At 42.9% G+C, this 21,185-nt stretch overlaps 1 protein-coding gene across 2 annotated transcripts in view; it reads left to right on the top strand.

The window, feature by feature from the left end:
* ADAMTS14 (ADAM metallopeptidase with thrombospondin type 1 motif 14) overlaps nucleotides 1–21,185 on the top strand; it is a 508,740-nt gene that overhangs the window by 281,529 nt on the left and 206,026 nt on the right. For both annotated transcript variants that reach the window (XM_086922254.1, XM_086922255.1), the window contains exon 7: nucleotides 7,078–7,183. In XM_086922254.1, the coding sequence (XP_086778380.1) occupies nucleotides 7,078–7,183 (106 nt within the window). The remainder of the gene's footprint in view (nucleotides 1–7,077; nucleotides 7,184–21,185) is intronic.

The raw sequence follows: 21,185 nt of genomic DNA, 5'->3' as shown, positions 1-21,185 counted from the left end.
CGACAGGGCACAATTAGGAACGGATTGCATGCTGTCGGTACTCTACAACAGACACCAGGCAAAGAAACTGGCGGGTCCCATGAAACACACGACCATCTTGTGGCACACAGCGCAGGCAAAATTGGGATGGAAGGGAAAGATCACTAAACTCACCCCGCTCTGGGACACGAAAGCACTAGGGCGTTTGAGACAAAGTAAGGGATTTGCCCAATGGGATAGCATCGGCATATCAACGGTGGGGGATCTGTCGGACAAGGGCACAGTGATCTCATTCACCCAGCTTCAGCAACAATATGACCTGGGCCCCAACAAAACCTACAGATACGTACAGATCAGAAACGCTTTATTGCAGGCAATTTCCGTAGACACCGAGGTAACGGAATCCTCGCCCTTGGAAGATAGGCTACTCACGGATTACATGCAACACGGTGCGACTTCCCTTACATACTGGAAGTTGCTGAATAACCTACCAGACCCTACACTGAAATTGCGGGAGAGGTGGGTGGAGGAAGTTGGAGAGTTCGATGACACAGGGTGGAATGAGGCACTAGCATCCCCAAAAGAGGTGGGAATCTCGACTAAATTTAAATTAGTGCAACTTAAAATCTTACACCGCATATACTACACCAGATGCATGCTACATATATTACACAGAGCACCACACCCGTTCTGTCTCAGAGGCTGTGGAGAGGAAGGTACATTGTTCCATACACTCTGGGACTGCCCACTCATAGTTGAATATTGGCGACAGGTGATGCGCACTATCTCACAAACACTTCAAGTTTCCCTGATACCGGAACCGCGCAAATGTCTACTGAATATTTGGGAACCGACCGACATATCGAGATATGGCCACATATGGGGCACATTAGCAATTATGGTAGCCAAAAGAGACATTGCGCAGAGTTGGGGAACAGCAGACCTGCCCACGGTGTTGCTGTGGAGCAAGAACATGGACCTGTTGATGTTCACAGAACGGGCGGTATATGTGCTTAGGGCCTGCCCCCGTAAATGGAACAAAGTATGGTCTGCGTGGAACGCGTACAGAGGGGAGTTGTGTGACCCTCTGCCGGAAGAGGATAGTGTGAGCTCAGATGAAGAGGAGGAAGGGGAATAGATAGGAATGGGAGGAGATGCGAATTAAAAGGAAGGAATAGTAAAACATCACAAATAAGACATACCTCATGAATCCATCTTTAAGTACAGACGGTTGTAAATGAAGTATCGCCACAGAGGGTGGCTATTGTCAATATGTGTGGTTTTTTATCTTGAACTCAGTTGGAAGTTTTGTTACAAAATTATAAAAATAGAAAATAATACACCGGAATTGCTATTAACCTCGACACAGATTACGGAAGGTGATATACTGATTAACTCCGCCGCCGGACCCCAGGGTTGTCGGCTACTAGGCTGTGTAAACATGATTCCATACAGTAGAAGGTGCATGACTGACACGGCCGGCCCTTGGGGTTGTAGGCCTTGGGCTGTGTTTTTATTGCAAATATCCAATAAAGGTCTTAAAAAAAACACCAAAAAAAACACATGCGCGACAAATCCCCCGTGGGGTCTTGAGGCGCTGGCGCTATCCGATGCTGCGCGGAGTCTTGCAACACTCCCACATCCGGCCTTTAAATCACTTCTAAACTGATGGTGCGATGGGGCAGTCTGAGGTGCAGGGGGCGGGGGTCTTTCCAAGCCACAGCTCACGGCACGCCTGTGCAGTGTATACTGCTTACAACCAAGCAACACCACTTCACTTTTCAACCTCCGAGTGCCCAAATAAATGCATTTTAGATCTCGTGCAAAGCAAGCAGCGTGCAGCCAGCTCACCAGAGATCCTCTTCCTCAAAAGCCAGCTGAAGAACCTGTGCGGCAGGAGAAGCAACGCCTTTTAAGATGAGCCGTGGGCGGGCACGCCCCAAAACAGCAGATTGAGAAAGAAGGTGTTTAACCATGACTGGGGGAAGGGTTACCACAGGCCACCATCAGCAGAGCGGTGAGGATGCCCGTCGGGCCCCCGGGGCCATGCTACTTGGAAGCGCCTTATTTGGGGTATTAGCATTTTATAGCGCAGCCTGCTATTAGTCGAGCTTCGTAGTCCTAGTGACCGATGACGTCATGCTATTCCAAAGAGTGAGTTTGATAAGTGTTGTCTTGTCCGTTTAAGGTAAACCTTACATGCAGTATCTGTGAACAGATCAATCATTTTCGGAGAAAAAAAAACAAGCGTACGCGAGCGCCTCGCTGCGCGGCAGCAGTGACGCGCGGCAGCAGGGAGAGAGGAGGGGCTCTGCGCCAGTTTCCCTTGCGGGAGCAAGCAGGTAACATCTGTTTGTAATTATTAACAGATGGTTCCTGCTCGCTCCCACAAGGGAATCGCCAACGTGCACTCGTTGCCATTGAAGGCAATTTAACGCGTGCACGTTTTGGCATTTAAAGGCGCATCGATGACAAAAGGTCTCCTTCCTATGCAGCGCATGCGTGCTGCGTAGGCGAGACCTAAAAATGAGTAAAGCTAGAAAATTGTAGGTAGTGTATTATGAGTGCTGCACTTTAGGTTTAGCAGTGTTGCGGGTTAACTGGTGGAAATGTAGTCTATACAATATACTTTATAATTTCCAAAGGAAGGCCACAAAACTATGCCAATAAACGGTGACTTGCAATGATTTAGTAAAGTGAGTGATCTTCCTTGGATCCAGTCCTACTTACTGCTGCGGTTGTAGCGGTGGAAGTTCAATGTGCTTATGTGTTTGTACATATGCTAACATGGCAAAGTATCCCTTTACTCCTGCTTCTTTTGCTGCTGGTTAGCCTATTTGGTTTTGCATGGATAATGTTGACCTTCAGGAGTAAGATACAATCTGACAACACTCCTTGCGATTTTTCCCCTTCTGTTGCACAGCTTTTCACGAGCACCCTGCTTGACTCTTTCCTGACAGTCACTAACCTCCTCTCCACAGCATGCCGAAAATACTGTTTGATTTATACCAACAAAAATAGGAAAGAGTGAACCAAAACAGAAATGTAAATACAAACATGGTGGAGGAAAGGGGTGACAAAAAGTCTCCTATTTGAGGTAGAAAGTAATGAGTTAGGAAGATCTGACAGTCGTTTCACTAAAACTTTATCTGATGTTTGCTGTGCACGGCCTGCCAATGCACTGCACCTGACTCGATCGAAGACTCGACTGTATGGAAAGAGGCAAGGGGTGTTTTTTGCATTGGTGTTTATTCTGATGGGTTTGTGTCTGCATGTTTATTCTGTTACTTGTGAAAAAAGGTGGGACCGTTGCAAAATAAGACTTTTTTCTTCTCACTTCACTGCTGTATGCTTTCCAGGTCTTGCGAGAGGCTGAACAAGAATGTATGTATATATATTGTTCTCTTGCTTTTGTAACGGTGTTCTGTGATGTTTGCATTTGTCTGCTATTGGACTGTCTGCAGTTTTGTCGTTATCTAGTTTGTGTAAATTGGTCATCACAAAATCATTCAACTACATACGCAGGTTATGATAATAGAGAATGCAGCATAATTATCAGCCTAGACCTATGTCTCCCATTCTTAAGAATTCTTCAAAAGATGTCAGCAGTGTTTTAGGAGTGGTGTCAGTTGTGTGCCCTTAAAATAAATAAACATATGGCCCAGGTGGTGTACCGACAGATGAGGTCTATGTCAACTGAACATAAACTATCCTCCCACCAGAAGGTTATGGACAATGGCTATGACCCAGACTTCTCTGTGAATCAGGTCAGCTTTTCTGTAACTCCACTGAGGAGTTGTTATTTAATAGGAGTCCTGGCATATATTCCTCGATAAAAGTGAAATCAGAAAAATCATCTGCCATTGTTAAAAATTTGGTTAGTGGTTGAGTAGGGTGCGAACCCTACTCCTGCAGTCACCACAATCCTATTCAGGGTAAGGCACAAGCAAACCCTAAATTAACTTGCACAGAGCAGTCTGGTTTAACTTAGAGGCAATGTGTAAAGTATTTGTGCAACACTTCAAACAATAAAACAGTGACATCACCACACAAAAAGATGCCACACCAGGTTATAACAATAGAGCTTTTAATCAATCAATCAATCAGAGTACTTGTAAAGCGCGCTACTTACCCGTGAGGGTCTCAAGGCGCTATGGAGAGGGGGTGCTGCTACTGCTCGAAGAGCCAGGTCTTGAGGAGTCTTCTGAAGGTGAGTAGGTCTTGGGTCTGCCTTATGTGGGTAGGAAGGCTCTCCCAGGTCTTGGCGGCGAGGTAGGAGAAGAATCTGCCGCCAGATGTCGTTCGTTGGATGCGGGGGACAGCGGCGAGGGCGAGGCTGGTGGAGCGGAGCTGGCGGGTGGGGGTGTAGAAGCTGAGTCTGCTGTTCAGGTAGGCTGGTCCGGCGTTGTGGAGTGCTTTGTGTGTGTGGGTGAGGAGCTTGAAGGTGATCCTCTTGTCGACGGGGAGCCAGTGCAGGTCTCTCAGGTGGGGTTGATGTGGCTGCGGCGGGGGACGTTAACGGTCAGTCAGGCGGAGGCGTTTTGGATGCGTTGTATTCGTTTTAGGTGTTTGGCTGGGATTCCTGCGTAGTGTGTTGCCATTGTCCAGTCTTGTGCTGACGAGGGCCTGTGTCACTGTTCTTCTTGTTTCGGTCGGGATCCACTTGTAGATTCTGAGGAGCATGCGGAGGGTGTTATAGCAGGAGGAGGAGACGGCGTTGACCTGCTTAGATATGGAGACGGAGGAGTCGAGGATGAATCCTATGTTGCGTGCATGGTCAGTGGGTGTTGCTGCTGTTCCCAGTGTGGTCGGCCACCAGTTGTCATCCTAGGCTGAGGGGGTGGGTCCGAGGATGAGGATCTCCGTCTTGTCCGAGTTCAGCTTCAGACGGCTGCTCCTCATCCAGTTGGCGACAGCCTTCATTCCCTCGTGGAGGTTGGTTTTGGTGGTGTGTGGGTCCTTGGTGTGAGAGAGGATGAGCTGGGTGTCGTCGGATTAGGAGATGATGTTGAAGTTGTGATGGCGGGCCATTTGTGTGAGGGGGCCCATGTAGATGTTGAAAAGCGTCAGGTTGAGAAATGAGCCCTGGGGGACGCCGCAGATGATGTCGGTGGCTTCAGATCGGAAGGGTGGAAGGCGGACGCTCTGGGTTCTGCCGGAGAGGAAGGACGCGGTCCAGTCAAGGGCCTTTTATTGGATTCCGGCTTTCTAGGAGGCGTGTCTTTAGAGTGCGATGGCCGACCGTTTAATAAATAAAACAAGAACAAAATGACAAAAATCTAATCAGTAGAGCCAGAGTTATGGCTATTTAAGGAATAAACTGTAAAATAGCATCTAAAAGCATAAAGTGCAGGGCCGGGTAAAAGTAAAAAGTATAGGCCAAAAGCGATGGAGTTCGGGCCGGATACAGTTCTAGGTTAGTCCCCCTGAAGGTTTACCTCCTCAAGTTTTGTGACAAGAGTCCTGTTTGTGTTGGAGTAGGCTGCGGGGAGCAAGTAGAGTGTCACATTGGTGGTTGGCATGGCACGAAGACTCAGGCAGGTTTCTGAACATCCTCGGGCAATGATGTTGGTAGTGTCGGGTAAACTTCAGAAAAAACATCAAATCATTCCATGCTCTCTGTTCTATTCATTTATGACCAAGCCCATGCATTTCCTCAGTTGTGGGTGCATATGACTTGTACTCCTACTTTTCAGAGCATGGCACACGACTCAGAGCGTTCAACTTCAAGATGTGTTCTCTGCATTAATTCAACATCTCTATTCTTCTTGAACTTCTTAGCTACCAGACTGTAGACAGCTTCTTGGGCATCCGATGGCAGACTGACAATACATCAGCAGCAGACAGAGTACTCCACTCTTCCTGTGAGTTGTTCTAGAAGCTGATCTCTGATCCTTGGTCCTGAGAGGGAAAGAAAGAAAGAAAGAAAGAAAGAAAGAAAGAAAGAAAGAAAGAAAGAAAGAAAGAAAGAAAGAAAGATAGATAGATCATAAGTAGGAGTGAGTAAAAGAAGGAGGGAAGGAGAGAGGGATGTAAGGATGATGGGAAAGGAGAAAGGAGTGGAAAAAGGCAGGGGTGGAAATAGAAAGAAGTCAAAGAAAAGAATATAGGAAGTAAGGAAGGGAGGAAAGAAACAAGGACGGGAAGTAAGGCAGTAGCCTTGTTTATTTGTGGACAATGTCCTCCTGTAAAAGTTGTGCTTTCTGTTCCTTCCGAAATGCACTAGTGATGGAGGTGCATTAATAAAAAACATACAGAACGTTAGAAAAACTGCAGTTCAAAGGAAATATTCACTCAGGCTCGCCATGTGACTTGAAACAGTGAAAATGAGGCAGACATCATCTGCTGAAGTTTGTGCATTCCACAGGTTTAATTACCAGTATCTTCTAATGTAGGTTATGTCACTGAAGAACAGTTGAACATCCATTCTAACCAAGAAAGGAACGCAGAACAACCGACATAGGGGGTTCCACGTGTTAAAAGGAGGAGCAGAATTTAACAGAGCTTTCAGGTGCAATTGCAATGCCTACTCATTCCGAGCACTGATTTCCTAATGCACAGACTAGTATGCCTTAGTGAGTTCCCAAATCTGAATGTGCCCGCGTGAAATCTAAATTATCAGTTTGGGAAGTCGCTTCCGCATTTCCTAGAGTGAAGGTCTGTCACCGCTTCCTTCTGCACTATGGTGCAACTGCACTGGCACTTCCCTTTCAGCGCTCCTTGGAATCAGCAGAGAGAGATTTGAATCAATTATTACGACCCTAAAGAATCTCAGAAATGACAATTGTATTCGAATCCCACCTCAACTAGTTCACTTTAGATGTATTGTACCTTTCAGTACTGTTTTTGTTCATCGGGATATTACATTCCCCTTTATCTTATGTTAACCCTGTTTTGTGGATGATTGTTTCTGTGAGAGTCAAGCAAAGAGGTAAATGGTATGTTTTGTGTGCGGTGCCAGCAGCTGTGCTCTCTCACTCCATCACTCCACAGGCATCAAGGCGTGTAATGTGCTTGCATACGGCTCCCGCCTTTTTCTCATGAACTCTCTCTCCAATCTCTTTTTTCCTCTTCTCTTTTTTTGTGTTCGCCTTACAGGTTACGCCCCCGTGACGGGCATGTGCCACCCACTGCGTAGCTGCACCCTGAACCATGAAGATGGATTCTCCTCCGCTTTTGTGGTTGCCCACGAGACCGGCCATGTGTAAGTCTGTGTGAGAAAGTTGTTTCTGCGCCATCTTGGCAAGGTCATTGCATGCAGCGGGCCTTTGCTTTCCTGATGAGTGCAATGAAGTGGACTGTGTTGTCAAGAGAGTGTGGCACAGTGTGCCTTCAAGGGAACTGCCGCTCAGTGCTTCAGGGGAACAGAGCTTTCTCTTTGCAGTTAACGGCCACCCACATCATTAGATCATTTAATCAGAATTGTACACATCTGAAATAATTATGATTCTATTTACGAACTATGTTTATCATGAATACCCACTCTAAGTAAGTTCCCCTTTATCCTGATGTTACTTTTTTTTGCAGAAGAAAGGGGAAAATATAGTGTTAAACACAGGGAAATACACATACGCACAGCTCCCACAATGTGGCATCCATGCTCAGCAATCAAAAGGATGCTTCATACACACTATTTGTTATAGTTAAACAACTTAATTATGCCATAATACATTATTTCTGTGTTCCAAAAAGTAAATCCAAGATCAATAAAACCATTATGAAACTTACATAAGTGCTATTGATTGACCATACGTCGTGGCCATTTACACACCTATGTTGATCATGATTCGCTTATTTATTTTTGTGTCCATTCTGTGTATCATTGTTAGAAAATGAGGAAGGAGAGCATGAAAGTCCTTCACCGAGCACCACTTCGCTGTCCTTGAGGTCTAGTTTGCCTCTCTTTATGTGACCGCGTAGCACCTGACAGATCCTCTTCATGGCAGCTGCTACTTTACTCCTCCTCACTCTTGTATCCTTCTTCCAGACTCGCCCAATGGCAAGTTGCCTGCTCCTACTGCTTTCTTGCCCCTCATTCTCCTTCCCCTGCATCATAATTTTCTTGTTGTCAATATCCTTCTTCAGGGTTGATTATAAATCTTTGTTATGTCCCCCTTTACTCATCTGCATCCTTTACTCTTTATTAAAAGACTCTCATAGCCTATTTCCTCATTCTCACTTCCATTAATGCTGTAGAGACTGTCCCCTTCTCTATATACCCACATCCTTTCAGAAAGGCAAAACATTCACTAAACTTCCCACACTCTGAATATCAGGAAGTTTCAAAAATTGTTCCACAATTATTCCCAAAACAGACAGAGCATGCTTTCTGTTTTGTATGAGCAACAATATGAACATATTTCGGCTTTGCACATTGTCTGCCAACTAACTACCCTAAACGCCAACCTCTGCAATTCCAGAATGAATGCTGAAAAGGCAAGCATTTGAGTGTGTAGTATTGCATTGTATTGTAATTGCATTTATATAGCGCTTACTGTCCCTGACGAGGTGTTGAACTATTTTTTCGGTGAATAGCACACTACTCCAGAACCCATAAAGGATTAGTGGGGATTCCACCTCACTACCCTATTTCTCACCCTATACCTCTATCAATATATCCTCTACCTCCACTCTCTCATTCCTCTCAACCTCATACTACTATCCCCAAAATATCCCTTTCTAGACTGTTTCCCCTACCCCTTCTTGCATCATCTCATACCCCTTTTACTATTCAGATCTCCAAAACAAGCCTTTCTAAAACTTCCCTCTAACTCTTCCCCCTCCACTTCCACATTACTCATCCAAAACCCCCTCCTACTGCTATGAACTCCCCCCAAAATCTAGAACCCTTGCCTCTTCCATCCCCCACTATCCTTTTCAATCCAAATACCAGACTAACCTATCCACCGCTCAAATGAATTTCATGTTTCCCCAGACTAATTCACCACTAATCCTTTTTTGGTTCCGGAGTAGCGTGCTACTTTCCTAAAAGCGCTAAAACACCTCATCAGGTGTAGCAAGCGCAATATAAATGCAAACGTTTTCCCTTTTCTATTCCTCCACTATACTTCTCAATCCAAATACCATACTACCATATTCACAGCTCAAATTAATTTCATAGATGAACATTGCAATAGGTTTCCATCCCTTAATGATTAGCACTCACAAGGCTGGTGAGTAGGGTAAGACTAGAGGGCAGTTTTTCGGTTCATGTGTCTTCCAAGTGAAATTTACGCTTGCCTGTTGGTCACTTTCTTGTCTCAGAACCCTTTCCTCTGTTTCCTCAAAAACTAAGGGGCAACTGAAGGATATACTTCCCATTGACCCTTATAACATTGTAGCCTTCAAAAGCATAGAAAGCCCTTTTTGCACTTTGAGACATCCACCCAATGCCATGACCTGGGCCAAAAATAAATGAGGAGTGGGGACATGCTCCTGCAGAGAAGGAAGTGACCCAAGGTGGGCCATGCTTGTGAAGCACTTTTCTTGTGTGTCTTCCTGAAAATCCAAGTGTTTCCATATCCCACCGGAAGGACTCATCCAGGAAACCGCCCCTCCTGGTTGAACAGTGACATGCCGCATGGGTGGTGGGTGACATGACGCAAAGGTTATCGTGATTTTAGAAGGTGGGGTTGATCACGCTAAATGTTGGTAATAATGTCCTTTAAAATGAAATGTAACTTTCTGTCAACCCAGTTAATTATTATATTTGATGTTCGTTTCCAAGGAGTGCTGTGTACAAGTGTTTCGGTAGTTGTCACATGACGGACTTAACCAAACTAAAGGAAATGTGTATGATGTGTGAGCCACCTGTGAAAGCAAAATTTCAATTTTAGACATGATTTTAAAACGGCAGTACCAGTGATATGCAACCTTGATGCAGTAAATGCTTCGGTCTGAGGCAAAATAGAAAAAAACACCCTGTCATTCATAACAGATACATACAGTGACAGAGACAAGGAGAAAATGAAACACCTAAAACTTCAAGTCTGTGTTCTCTCCAATCTTAGACGTTTTATGTGTTTGGGTATAATTTATGTGCATAGTATATGTATTCTGCTGGGGTAGTTGCTAAGAACCAGATTCAAAGAGCTAGCCTCTGTATATACTTAAGCCTGTATACTGGGCGCAGTACCATGGCAATCTGCAGGTAAAGCAGTGTACTGGCAATACTTAATTCATAGTTTGAGGGCAGGAAAGGGAGGGGGCTATACAAAATGCATTGAATACTCACTTATGTGGACATTTTGGGACTTTTTTCTGTTTGCTTCTTTTCCTTCAAATGTATGCGAAGATTCGCCTACTAAGGGTGGACTGCATGCATTTGCACTGCGTGGAAGGGATATAAACACACCTATATTTTGTGGGCTCTAGGGAAGTAGATTGCCTTCAAGGAAATAAAGCATGGCTTTAGCAGCCATTAGTACGCAGACATTAGTCCGTGTACCATTACTTCGCATGCGTTACAACGCATACGATGTAACAACGTGTAGCCTTTACTACGTAAGTTGTTACATTGCATGCGTTGTTACAACGCATGCATTGTAATGACTTTAATTCTTTGTGAGGAAACGGGCGCTTTTCCATTTCGTCACAACAACATGCTCGATGGAGGAAGCCGGAACACAACACAGGAAGCCGGAAGGGAGAGAAGAGAGCAACCACGCTTGGAGGAACCACGAGGAGAGAGAGGTAAGAGGGGTTGTGGAGGGTAGTGGAGGGCTGTGTAGGGTAGTGCAGGATAGTGTACTTGTGTTTGTGTAGTGTAGAGTAGTGTATTTGGGTTTAGGGTAGTGTAGGGGGTCGTGAAAGGTAGTGTTTAGGAGTAGGGACAGGACTGGGGGTAGGGGCAGGGTCGTGCTGGGGGTAGTGTTTTAGGGTTTGGGGTAGTATTGTAAATGTGGTATACTTGTAAAGCGCACAGCTGCCCACACCGGGGCGTCCCGGCGCTGTATACCGCTGGGGAACCCGTCCTGGCTTTCCCTGTGAGATGGTTCCTTCTGGGCACCCCCAAGGTGAGACCAGGCATCCCCGGCGTAGATGGGGCTGTTGTGAAGATTAAGCAAGCTATTGCCCAGAGTTGCAGAGTGGAGCCCAAGGTTAGAGTAGGCGCCGAGGCAAGAATTATTGAGCCCGCGGACATTTTGACCCAAGACCCTGCCGCGTTGGGAATCGAACCCTGGTCCCGGGCCGATCTCAGCTTCCGGGTCTGCCGCCTCTAACCATTAAGCCACACTTCTCTCAGTATTGTGGTGTTAGTGTAGTGTAGGGTAATGTTTTAGGGTTTAGAGTAGTGTCGGGGTTGTGCAGGGTAGTGTTTGGGAATAGGGACAGAACTGGGGCTGGGGCAGTGTTGTGCTGGGGGTATTGTTTTAGGGTTTAGGGTAGTGTTGTGGAGTTTGTATAGTGTAGGGTAGTGTTTTAGGGTTTAGGGTAGTGTCGGGACGTTGTGCCGGGTAGTGTTTCAGTTTAGGGACAGGACTGGGGGTAGGGACAATGTCGTGCTGGGGGTAGTGTTTTAGGGATTAGGGTAGTGTTGTGGTGTTAGTGTAGTGTAGGGTAGTGTTTTAGAGTTTAGGGTAGTGTCGGGGGGTCATTCAGGGTAGTGTTCGGGGGTTGTGAAGGGACTGTGGCGAGGGGCAGGGTCGTGCTAGGGGTAGTGTTTTAGGGTTTAGGGTAGTGTTGTAGAGTTTGCGTAGTGTAGGGTACTGTTTTAGGATTTAGGGTAGTGTTGGGGGTCTTGCAGGGTAGTTTTGGGGAGTAGGGAAAGAACTGGGGCTTGGGCAGGGTCGTGCAGGGGGAGTGTTTTAGGGTTTAGGGTAGTGTTGTGGTGTTAGTATAGTGTAGTTTACTGTTTTAGTGTATAGTTTAGTGTTGGGGGTTGTGATGAGTAGCGAATGAGTGTAAGGACCGGGGTAGGGGAATGTGTATGTTCGTGCAGGGGGTAGTAATTTAGGGTTTAGGGTAATGTAGTGGTGTTTTTCACTAGTGTATGGTAGTGTAGTGTTTTAGTGTTTTGGTAGTGTTTTAGATTTTTAGATGTGTAGGGTAGTGTATTTCTATTTATTATTTATTGTAGTGTTGTGTTTTACACATTTGAAAAACGTTATTACGCATACCATTTTTATTACTAGGCAAGTTTGTACTTCGCATACATTAACACTTTCAATGTAATGGTATGCGAACTAATAACCGGGTAGTAATAAAACAGACTGCAATTGGCCATTCTTCTTTGGTACTTGCCCTGCATTATAAGATCAATGACTCAAGAAGGGTCTTATTCTCAAATGTAAGTGCTGCGCAAGATGTACACTCAATGCACTAGTCAATAATTCAAAATGGAGATCTGTACATCATGGGGTGGTCCACCCAAAGAATGTCACAATGGTCTTTCATGAATGTGTTAATGACAGACACTAACTTGTGAAGTGGCACCCTCCCAAGATGGAGGCCTGCTGGCGTCCTACCGCGGTCTCTGATGTAACAAGACTATCATTCAGAGGAAATACATTAAGGAGACGATTTTCAGTAATTACATTGATGCCACAGAATACCCTTTTGCCCCTTTCGAAGTGGTAGAAATTAATTTCACACAATGGCACTCGTGCTGTGGCATTTAAGCTGCTTTACTTTTCTGTACTGCATCGCCGATTCAAAACAGACATGTAAAATAATTTTAAAGTAAAATGTGTCTTAACAAAGGTTCCCGTAATATGGAAATTGCGACTTGACTTTGCTCCATTTCGTATTACACGAGAATAAAAATAGAGGCAAATGGGTTGTCCTGTTTTTTGCACCAGTGCATGATGTTACTAACGACTCCAAACACCATGTGCAAACTGGTTAAATATAGAAAAAAGAACAACAATTTCAGTGGACATTGCTTGCAACATTTCGGAGCTATGGAAATTCCGTGTAGAAACTGTTTAATGTTAAGGATTTTTGAGGTCCTGGGCGAGACATATTTTTGGGCTCCTTATTCCGAAAAAGACAAGCCTCTATGATGCCCAAAATATTGAAGTACATATATTTATTAGGGGCCCAAGAAACTTTTAAATGACAGAGAGAGAGAGAGCGCGAAAGAGAGAGAGAAATGGGGGTGGGCAGAGAGATAACAGAGGTTGAATGAACACTCAACAAAGATAAAGTGAAAGAAAGCTAATTTTCCAGGGGGTACATGTGACAGTGGGGGCCCTGGGCAATTGCCCACTTTGCCCATGCCTTAAAACGTATTGGGGTAGAAACATCAGAGAACTGAGCAATTAATTGAGCAAATGAGCCGTAAAATTCATGTGGAACATTGTGAGGCATATTTACAAGTCCCTTTCGCCACCGGACTGTCACTTTTTCTGACGCTCCGGTGGCGTAGCATCTTTTCATATATTTACTTGGTGACCTTTTAAATATGCCCCTTTTCACCGCAGTCAGCTGCAGCAAACGGGTAGGCAATGAGTTTTGCAGTGGACTTTCCACCGCAACACCCTTTGCTTTTTGACGCTACCCCTGGATTTACAATGCTGGGGCAGCGCCAAAAACGAAGGCAGGGAATACATGGTCTTAGAATGCCGATACGAGGAGAAATAATGAATTTCTCCTCGTTTTTTGCTCTTTCCATGTGTGCTGCATTCTGCAGCACAGATAGAAAGAGCAAATCCCCATTATTGATTGTTTATGTGCTGGAAGGTGTCTCTTCTTGTACATAAACAATCACCCCTGCAGCGCAGGCACCCTTGCAACATGGCCCAAGGGGGCCTGTGCTGGTGCTAGGCAGATTTTTTAGTGCCAGAGTTAGGGGAAACACCGTAAATATGGCTCATCCCTGTGTTTTAAAAATATCGGAGTGCGGCGTTGCCAAATTTGGCGTAACCCCGCACTCCGACATTTTTTAGTAAATATGCCCCTGTGTTTTACAGTGCATAATGTTTCATTCAGCAACATACTCCTCGTAGATTTCATGGATTCTAAAAGAAGTCCTCGGTCTCTTAAATACTGTTACTCATGGTATGGTATCTGGTGAACAGTCTAAATATCGAGTTTTTAATTTCGACCTACAATAATATCGAGTTGGAAATATAATAGGGACACAATATCGAAATCAAGAATATCGAGGACCAAAATATCGATCTGAATGTAAGAAATATCGTTTTTGTTAATATTGAAGTTAGTAATATCGATAGCAAAAATATCGATGTTACTAATATCGATATTTATATTAGTGTCATGTATTTTATATGTTTGTGTTTATATTTTTTGTTAATTATTGTACTAGTTTTAGAATATATGTATAACATTTTTAGAAGTTAGTATTTTTTTTTCAGTAAATTATGCGTTTTAGTACTGTAGCGGGTTGTGGGTTTATAGGGGAATAGGGTTGGAAGTAATTTAATTATTGTAAATTAATTACATTTTTTTAGGAATAAGTAATTATTTTAAGTACATTTTGCGTTTTAGTTCTGTAGCGGGTTGTGGGTTTATATGGTAATAGGGTGGGAAGTAATTTAATTGTAATTGTGTAATTATTTATTTTTATTTATTGGCATTGATAATTAATTTGATGTTAAATAATTATTAATTGGTAATTAATTGTTATTAATTGGTAATTAATTGTTATTAATCAATCAATTGGTAATTATATTAAGTGTATTCATTTATTATTGAAGTGTGTTGTGAGTTTATAGGGAAACAGGGTGGAAAGTAATGTAATTGTAATTAAGTAATTATTTTTTTATTGTTGAGTATTAATAACTAATTTATTGTTAATTAATTATTAATTGGTAATACATTTTTAATAAACAATATCCTTTTGATTGGGACATTATTTATTGTTCATTAATTATAATTGGTAATTGATTTTGATTAATTATTATTGGTATTGATCAGTAATGTATTGTTAATTATTTATTAATTGCTACATATTTTGTTATAATTATTGTTTTTTGGTATTGAAAATTATTTGCCATTTAATTATATGTTGGTAATTAGTTTTTAATAATTGGTATTTAATTGTATTTATCATCAATTTAATTTTTGATTAATTATGAATTGAGTTTAAGTAATTATTTATTGGTATTGTTACTTAATTTATTGTTATTTGATAACTACTTGATAACTACTTTATTATTAATTTAACAAATATATTTTAATTCACTGAAAAAACCATAGGTTTCAAACCAGTTATAGTTAGCTGGAAATTTTACTGACATAAAACCATTGAAATTCCACGTTATAGTTAGTTGGACTCACTATAACTTGCGTTCCTGCAATGCACTGCTGATGACGTCACATATTACATCACTCATGACATGGTCAGTGACATCACTCATGACATCACTGTTGACACCATCCAGTAAATGTGTGTCTTTCTGAAAAATAAATATGTTTTATATATGTATTTGTAAAGGTCGATGGAAGAATAAATGTTTAAATAAGTGTGTAAATTGATGTTTTTTAAATACAAAATTGATTGGTTAGCTGGCTTATTAAGTGTATCTTAGTGAATACATATATTAGCAAGTAATTTTTAAATATTTAAATATATGCATCAGTGTTTCACTTTGTGTATAAGTGGCTGCATGGGTTGGTGACTGACTCACTGTTTGTATGGGTTTTGAAGACAGCATATGTGCAGGACTGTATGGGTGGATGAGTGTGTATATAAATGTGTTAGTGAGTGAATGCCTGCCTCACTAGTGTATTTATGAGTAACTACATATGTTTTAATCTAGTATATGTGAGTATTGATGTTTATAAGTGAGTATATGTGAGAGTGAGAGATTGTAAGAGTTCCTGTTTAAATAAGTATGTCTTCTATAAGTGATTGTTTAAGAGAGTAAGTATGTGTAAGTTTCCTTAGAAGTAATGTGCTAGTGTGTGTATAGCTGTATATGCAAATAAATGGATGTTCAATAGTTTATTTGCATGTGTGAGTATGTGTGTGAGTAACTTTTGGAAGACTGTCGATGTGTAACAGGATGTATATGTGTATCACTACATATGATGAGTGAGTATATGTATGAGTGACTATATAGAACTGTTGGTGAATGAGTGGATGTGTATATAGATGGTGGTATTACTGGATTGGTTGTTGTAACTGGTATGGGTATCTCTATTTATATGAACATTTTAGTTTCTATTTTTGAATATGTGTTTCAAAGGGTTACATTACACTGAAAGGAGGTCTGTTACTCTGTCTCAAGGATGGTGTCATCAGTGATGTCATGAGTGATGTCACTGACCATGTCATGAGTGATGTAATATGTGACGTCATTAGCAGTGCATTGCAGGCGCGCAAGTTATAGTGAGTCCAACTAACTATAACGTGGAATTTCAATGGTTTTATGTCAGTAACATTTCCAGCTAACTATAACTGGTGTGAAACCTATGGTTTTTTTAGAGAATTTAATAGGTTTTTTAAATGCTAATTCCTAACTATAACTGGTGTGGAACCTATGGATTTTTCAGTGAATTTCAAAGGTTTTTTAAAAGCTAATTCCTTTCTATATCGAGTTTCTAACCTACGATTTTTTTTATAAATTTGCTGTTTTGTGTAAGTATTAATTATTATTTTTTATTTTTTATAATAATATTTAAAAAAAAAATTAATAATTTTTTCCTGGGGCGCTCTGGGTGCGCACACCGGTAAGCTCTCCGGAAAGCGCACCCAGAGCGCTACTTGCGTTCGTGAAAAAAAAATATGAATGAAAAGTAAATATTAACGCAAGACATTTAGTACCATACATGTAAAAGCAGTTTTTTTGAATAAAGAAATGAAAATGATTTTGCATTTCCGTGAAACTATCAAAACGTCACTTAGGCGCGCCGCGTAAGAGCCCCCGGAAGCGCCTTCGTTCGCGCCGCGTATGCCCCCCCGGAAGAGCCTATGTTTGCGCCGCGTTAGCGCCCCCGGAAGCGCTTCGGTGCGCGCAGCGTAAGCGCGTCAAGTCATGTGACCTTAAAATAACACTTTTCATTGGTTGCTAACAGTTTTTTTTTACAAAGAATGAAATCCCCACCCATTTCCTTCACTTCTTCTTTCACTTTTGTGACTGAAAGACCTGCCTTTTTGCTCTCGGTTCTTTGTTGGATATCTTGGATTATCATGGCTGCCAGACCATCCAGCAGTGAAGATGACTCCAGTGATTTCATTGATGAAGAGCCTCCTCAGCCGAAGGTCAAAGAACATTTCATCTGGTAATTTTTTTCCAAACCTGATGACCAGAAGAAGGTAAATGCTCCAAAAGTGGAGTGCAGGATCTGTCACACAGTCCTGTCACGGGGTGACCCCACTAAAAAATATTCTTTTGGGAACTCCACAATGATTCGCCATGTGGAGAGGAGGCACCCCCAGAATTTTGCCTGAGAAAGTGTCAGGGCTCTGGCACAAGAGGTTCCCAGTGATGGGGCCTCTACATCAACCGGAGGACCAACAACATCGGTGAGGGAGAGATCACAAGAGCTGGTTCCGAACATTCAGCCTGCATTTAACAAAGGCGTCCTTAAATGCAGATACTGTGATCAGCTACTTTGCTTTGGGGAGCAAAGTGTTCTGCTCATGGTTCGATCATTGGAAAACCATCGCTGCCGTTCCCAGCCCTAATTTTTTTGGGGTTTTTTTTGCTCCTGTTGAACAGTTTCCATTCCCTGTTTTTGTTTTTGTTCTAAAAAAAGAAAAAAGAAGAAAAAAAAAGCTCTTTTCAGAACTACCTCCAATTCTCATCAAAGAGCTATATTCTTAAAAAAATGAAAAAGAGTAAGTGAAGTGGAGTGCATTGATAAAGGAAAGGAAAATGAGTAAGAAAGAACAGAAAGGTATGAGAGGAGAAAGGAAGTGAAGTAGGGGGACTGAAAGAAGGTGAGTGTTGGGAAGGAAAGTAAGGAGAAGGAGAGTGAACATGGGGAATGTAGATATTCAAAGAAAATGTAGAAAAGGAACAGGGGTGTGGAAGGGTAAGAAAAGATGCATTGCTGGAGTTGCATCATTTTTGTGACGCACTCCAGCAATGTATCACTTTTGCGCTTACAGATACATCTGAAATACTGACGTATCTGTAAGTACTTGCGACATAATACGTCATATATTTAATATGACGCATGAGTAGAAGACTGAAGGCCTCATTTATGAGGCCATCCGTTACTTTTACGCCACCGGTACGTCACTTTTTGTGACGCACCAGTGCTGTTAAAAATGCACCTTATTTAGTCATATTTACAAAGTGACGCATCTAGGTAGATGCGTAACTTTGTAAACCCCTGCGCCACATTATACCTACGTCAGGTGTAATGTATGCAAAAGGGATGTATTGACGCAAGAAAGGGTCGTAGAGGTGACGCAGTGAAATCTATGAGATATCTCTGCGTCACTTTTATGACGCTGTTGCGTCCAAATCTTGCGCCTGTTTCACATCAGGCGTAAGACTGATGCAGGCCCATTCACATGGGCCTGGCCCCATGTGAAAGGATGCATTGCTGGAATTGCATCATTTTTGTAAGGCACTCCAGCAATGCATCACTTTTGCGCTTACAGATACATCTGAAATACTGACGTATCTGTAAGTACTTGCGACATATTGCGTCATATATTTAATATGACGCATGAGTAGAAGACTGAAGGCCTCATTTTTGAGGCCATGCGTCACTTTTACGCCACCGGTACGTCACTTTTGTGACACGCCAGTGCTGTAAAAAATGCACCTTATTGAGTCATATTTACAAAGTGACGCATCTAGGTAGATGCGTCACTTTGTAAACCCCTGCGCCACATTATACCTACGTCAGGTGTAATGTATGCAAAAGGGACGTATTGACGCAAGAAAGGGTCGTAGAGGTGATGCAGTGAAATCTATGAGATATCACTGCGTCACTTTTATGACGCTGTTGCATCCAAATCTTGCGCCTGTTTCACAGCAGGTGGAAGACTGATGCAGGCCCTTTCTCATGGGCTTGGCCCCATGTGAAAGGATGCATTGCTGGAGTTGCATCATTTTTGTGACACACTCCAGCAATGCATCACTTTTGCGCTTACAGATACGTCTGAAATACTGACATATCTGTAAGTACTTGCGACATAATACGTCATATATTTAATATGACGCATGAGTAGAAGACTGAAGGCCTCATTTATAAGGGCATGCGCCACTTTTACGCCACCGGTACGTCACTTTTTGTGGCGCACCAGTGCTGTTAAAAATGCACCTTATTGAGTCATATTTACAAAGTGACGCATCTAGGTAGATGCGTCACTTTGTACTTTTACACCACCGGTACGTCACTTTTTGTGACGCACCGGTGCTGTAAAAAATGCACCTTATTGAGTTATATTTACAAAGTGACGCATCTAGGTAGATGCGTCACTTTGTAAACCCCTGCGCCACATTATACCTACGTCAGGTGTAATGTATGCAAAAGGGGCGTATTGACGCAAGAAAGGGTCGGAGAGGTGACGCAGTGAATAAACTGGGTTTTCCCCATGCTACGCTCCCCAGTCCGCTCCCTGGTGTGCGTACCGGGCGCTCCCCCCGCGAAAATCTTTTTTTTTCTCCCGCTGAGCCCTTTTATAGCCCCCACATCAAACCTAGGGGTCAGGGGGGGTCTACTCTGCCCCCTTATGGTCATTTCCCCCTTTGTTTTTGCCACCTCTTGTGTCTCGATCTAACCGAGACACAAGATGGCGGCCGCTCCGGACTGTTTCGAATGTTTACAGACACCCGAGAGCCAATCAGCTTTCCGCGCGCAAGTCGCGCAGCGCGCCCGGTGCGCGTACTGGGGCGCGGCCATAGATATATATATTTTTTTTAACCTAAATTATTCAAAAACCACTGGAGCACATATCTTGAGACATAGCAAAGGCACATCGGGCCACCAGTCCCTACAATTTTGCCAAGTTTGGTGGAAATCCATTCAGCCGTTCGGGCTAAAAGTGAGGTTGACCGCCTATGGAAATTAAATGGGGAAAACACGTTTGGGACCCCCCTTTTATCTCGGCCCCCGCTTGACGAATCCCCCCCAAACTTTCAGGGAAGGACCGGAGCGCCGCGAGGCAAATTTGAAGAAATGTTCAGGCAGATTCCTCAACCGTCGCCAAAGTAATTCCCAATAGAATGTTGAGATTTTGCATTGAAAATAATCCTAACTATAACTGCCTACTGGCGGTGCCAGTAGGTAATTATTAGTACGTTCTTTTTACCCCATGCTATCCAACACTTTCCCTGCTGTTGCACTCTCTGGAGTGGGAATAGTACATTGTACCCCGACGCTATCCAACACTTTCCCTATTGTTGCACTCTCTCGAGTGGGAATAGTAATTTGTACCCCTACACAATCCAACACATTCCCTACTGTTGCACTTGCTGGAGTTGGAATAGTAATTTTAACCTCTATGCTATCCAACACTTTCGCTACCGTTGCACTCTCTGGAGTTGGAATAGTAATATTTACCCCCATGCTATCCAACACTTTCCCTACTGTTGCACTCTCTGAATTTGGAATAGTAATTTTTACCCCTACGCTATCCAACACTTTCCCTACTCTAGCACTCTCTAGAGTTGGAATAGTAATTTTTACCCCTGCGCTATCCAACACTTTCCCTCCTGTTGCACTCTCTGGAGTGGGAATAGTAATTTTTACCCCAATGCTATACACCATCATCATTTCAATCTTTATTTCGACCATTCGGTCATAAAAGATACACAGTACAGATAAAAATCACATGTGACTCTGTCATAAACAGTTAAAACATTGAATACATATGTTAAAAGGATCCTGTACAGACTTAAAACATCTTAAAAAAGAGAAGAATTTCTAAGTACTACCCAACATCTTTAAGAAGCGATTACGCGTATACCAGACAATAGTAAAGAATTTGGAAAGTGCAAAAACAGTTGGGCCGGAGACATCAGATTTTAAAATCCTGTACATTGGTGCATATTCCCTGCCACCCATGTTCCTTATCAAGGGGAGGAGCCAGTATTTTCTAGCTGCCTTGTAGTCTGGACAGAAGAAGACCACGTGCAAGTCGTTTTCCTCCTTGTCAGCACAGACAGGACAGTGCTTTGTGGAGGAACCCGATGACCAGGAGCTTGTAAAGGACCGAAAGGGCAATGTGCCGTATCTCCATTGGAGGAACAGCTTTCTAGCAAGTATGGGGTAGATAGGATCCAATGCCTTCTCAAACCTATAAAGATCCTTGCTTTGCAAGAACACAGATGATA

Source organism: Lissotriton vulgaris, chromosome 5, assembly GCF_964263255.1.
Source record: "Lissotriton vulgaris chromosome 5, aLisVul1.2, whole genome shotgun sequence".
In the NCBI taxonomy this organism is placed as follows: domain Eukaryota; kingdom Metazoa; phylum Chordata; class Amphibia; order Caudata; family Salamandridae; genus Lissotriton; species Lissotriton vulgaris.
This window is presented reverse-complemented; position numbering and strand designations above follow the sequence as displayed.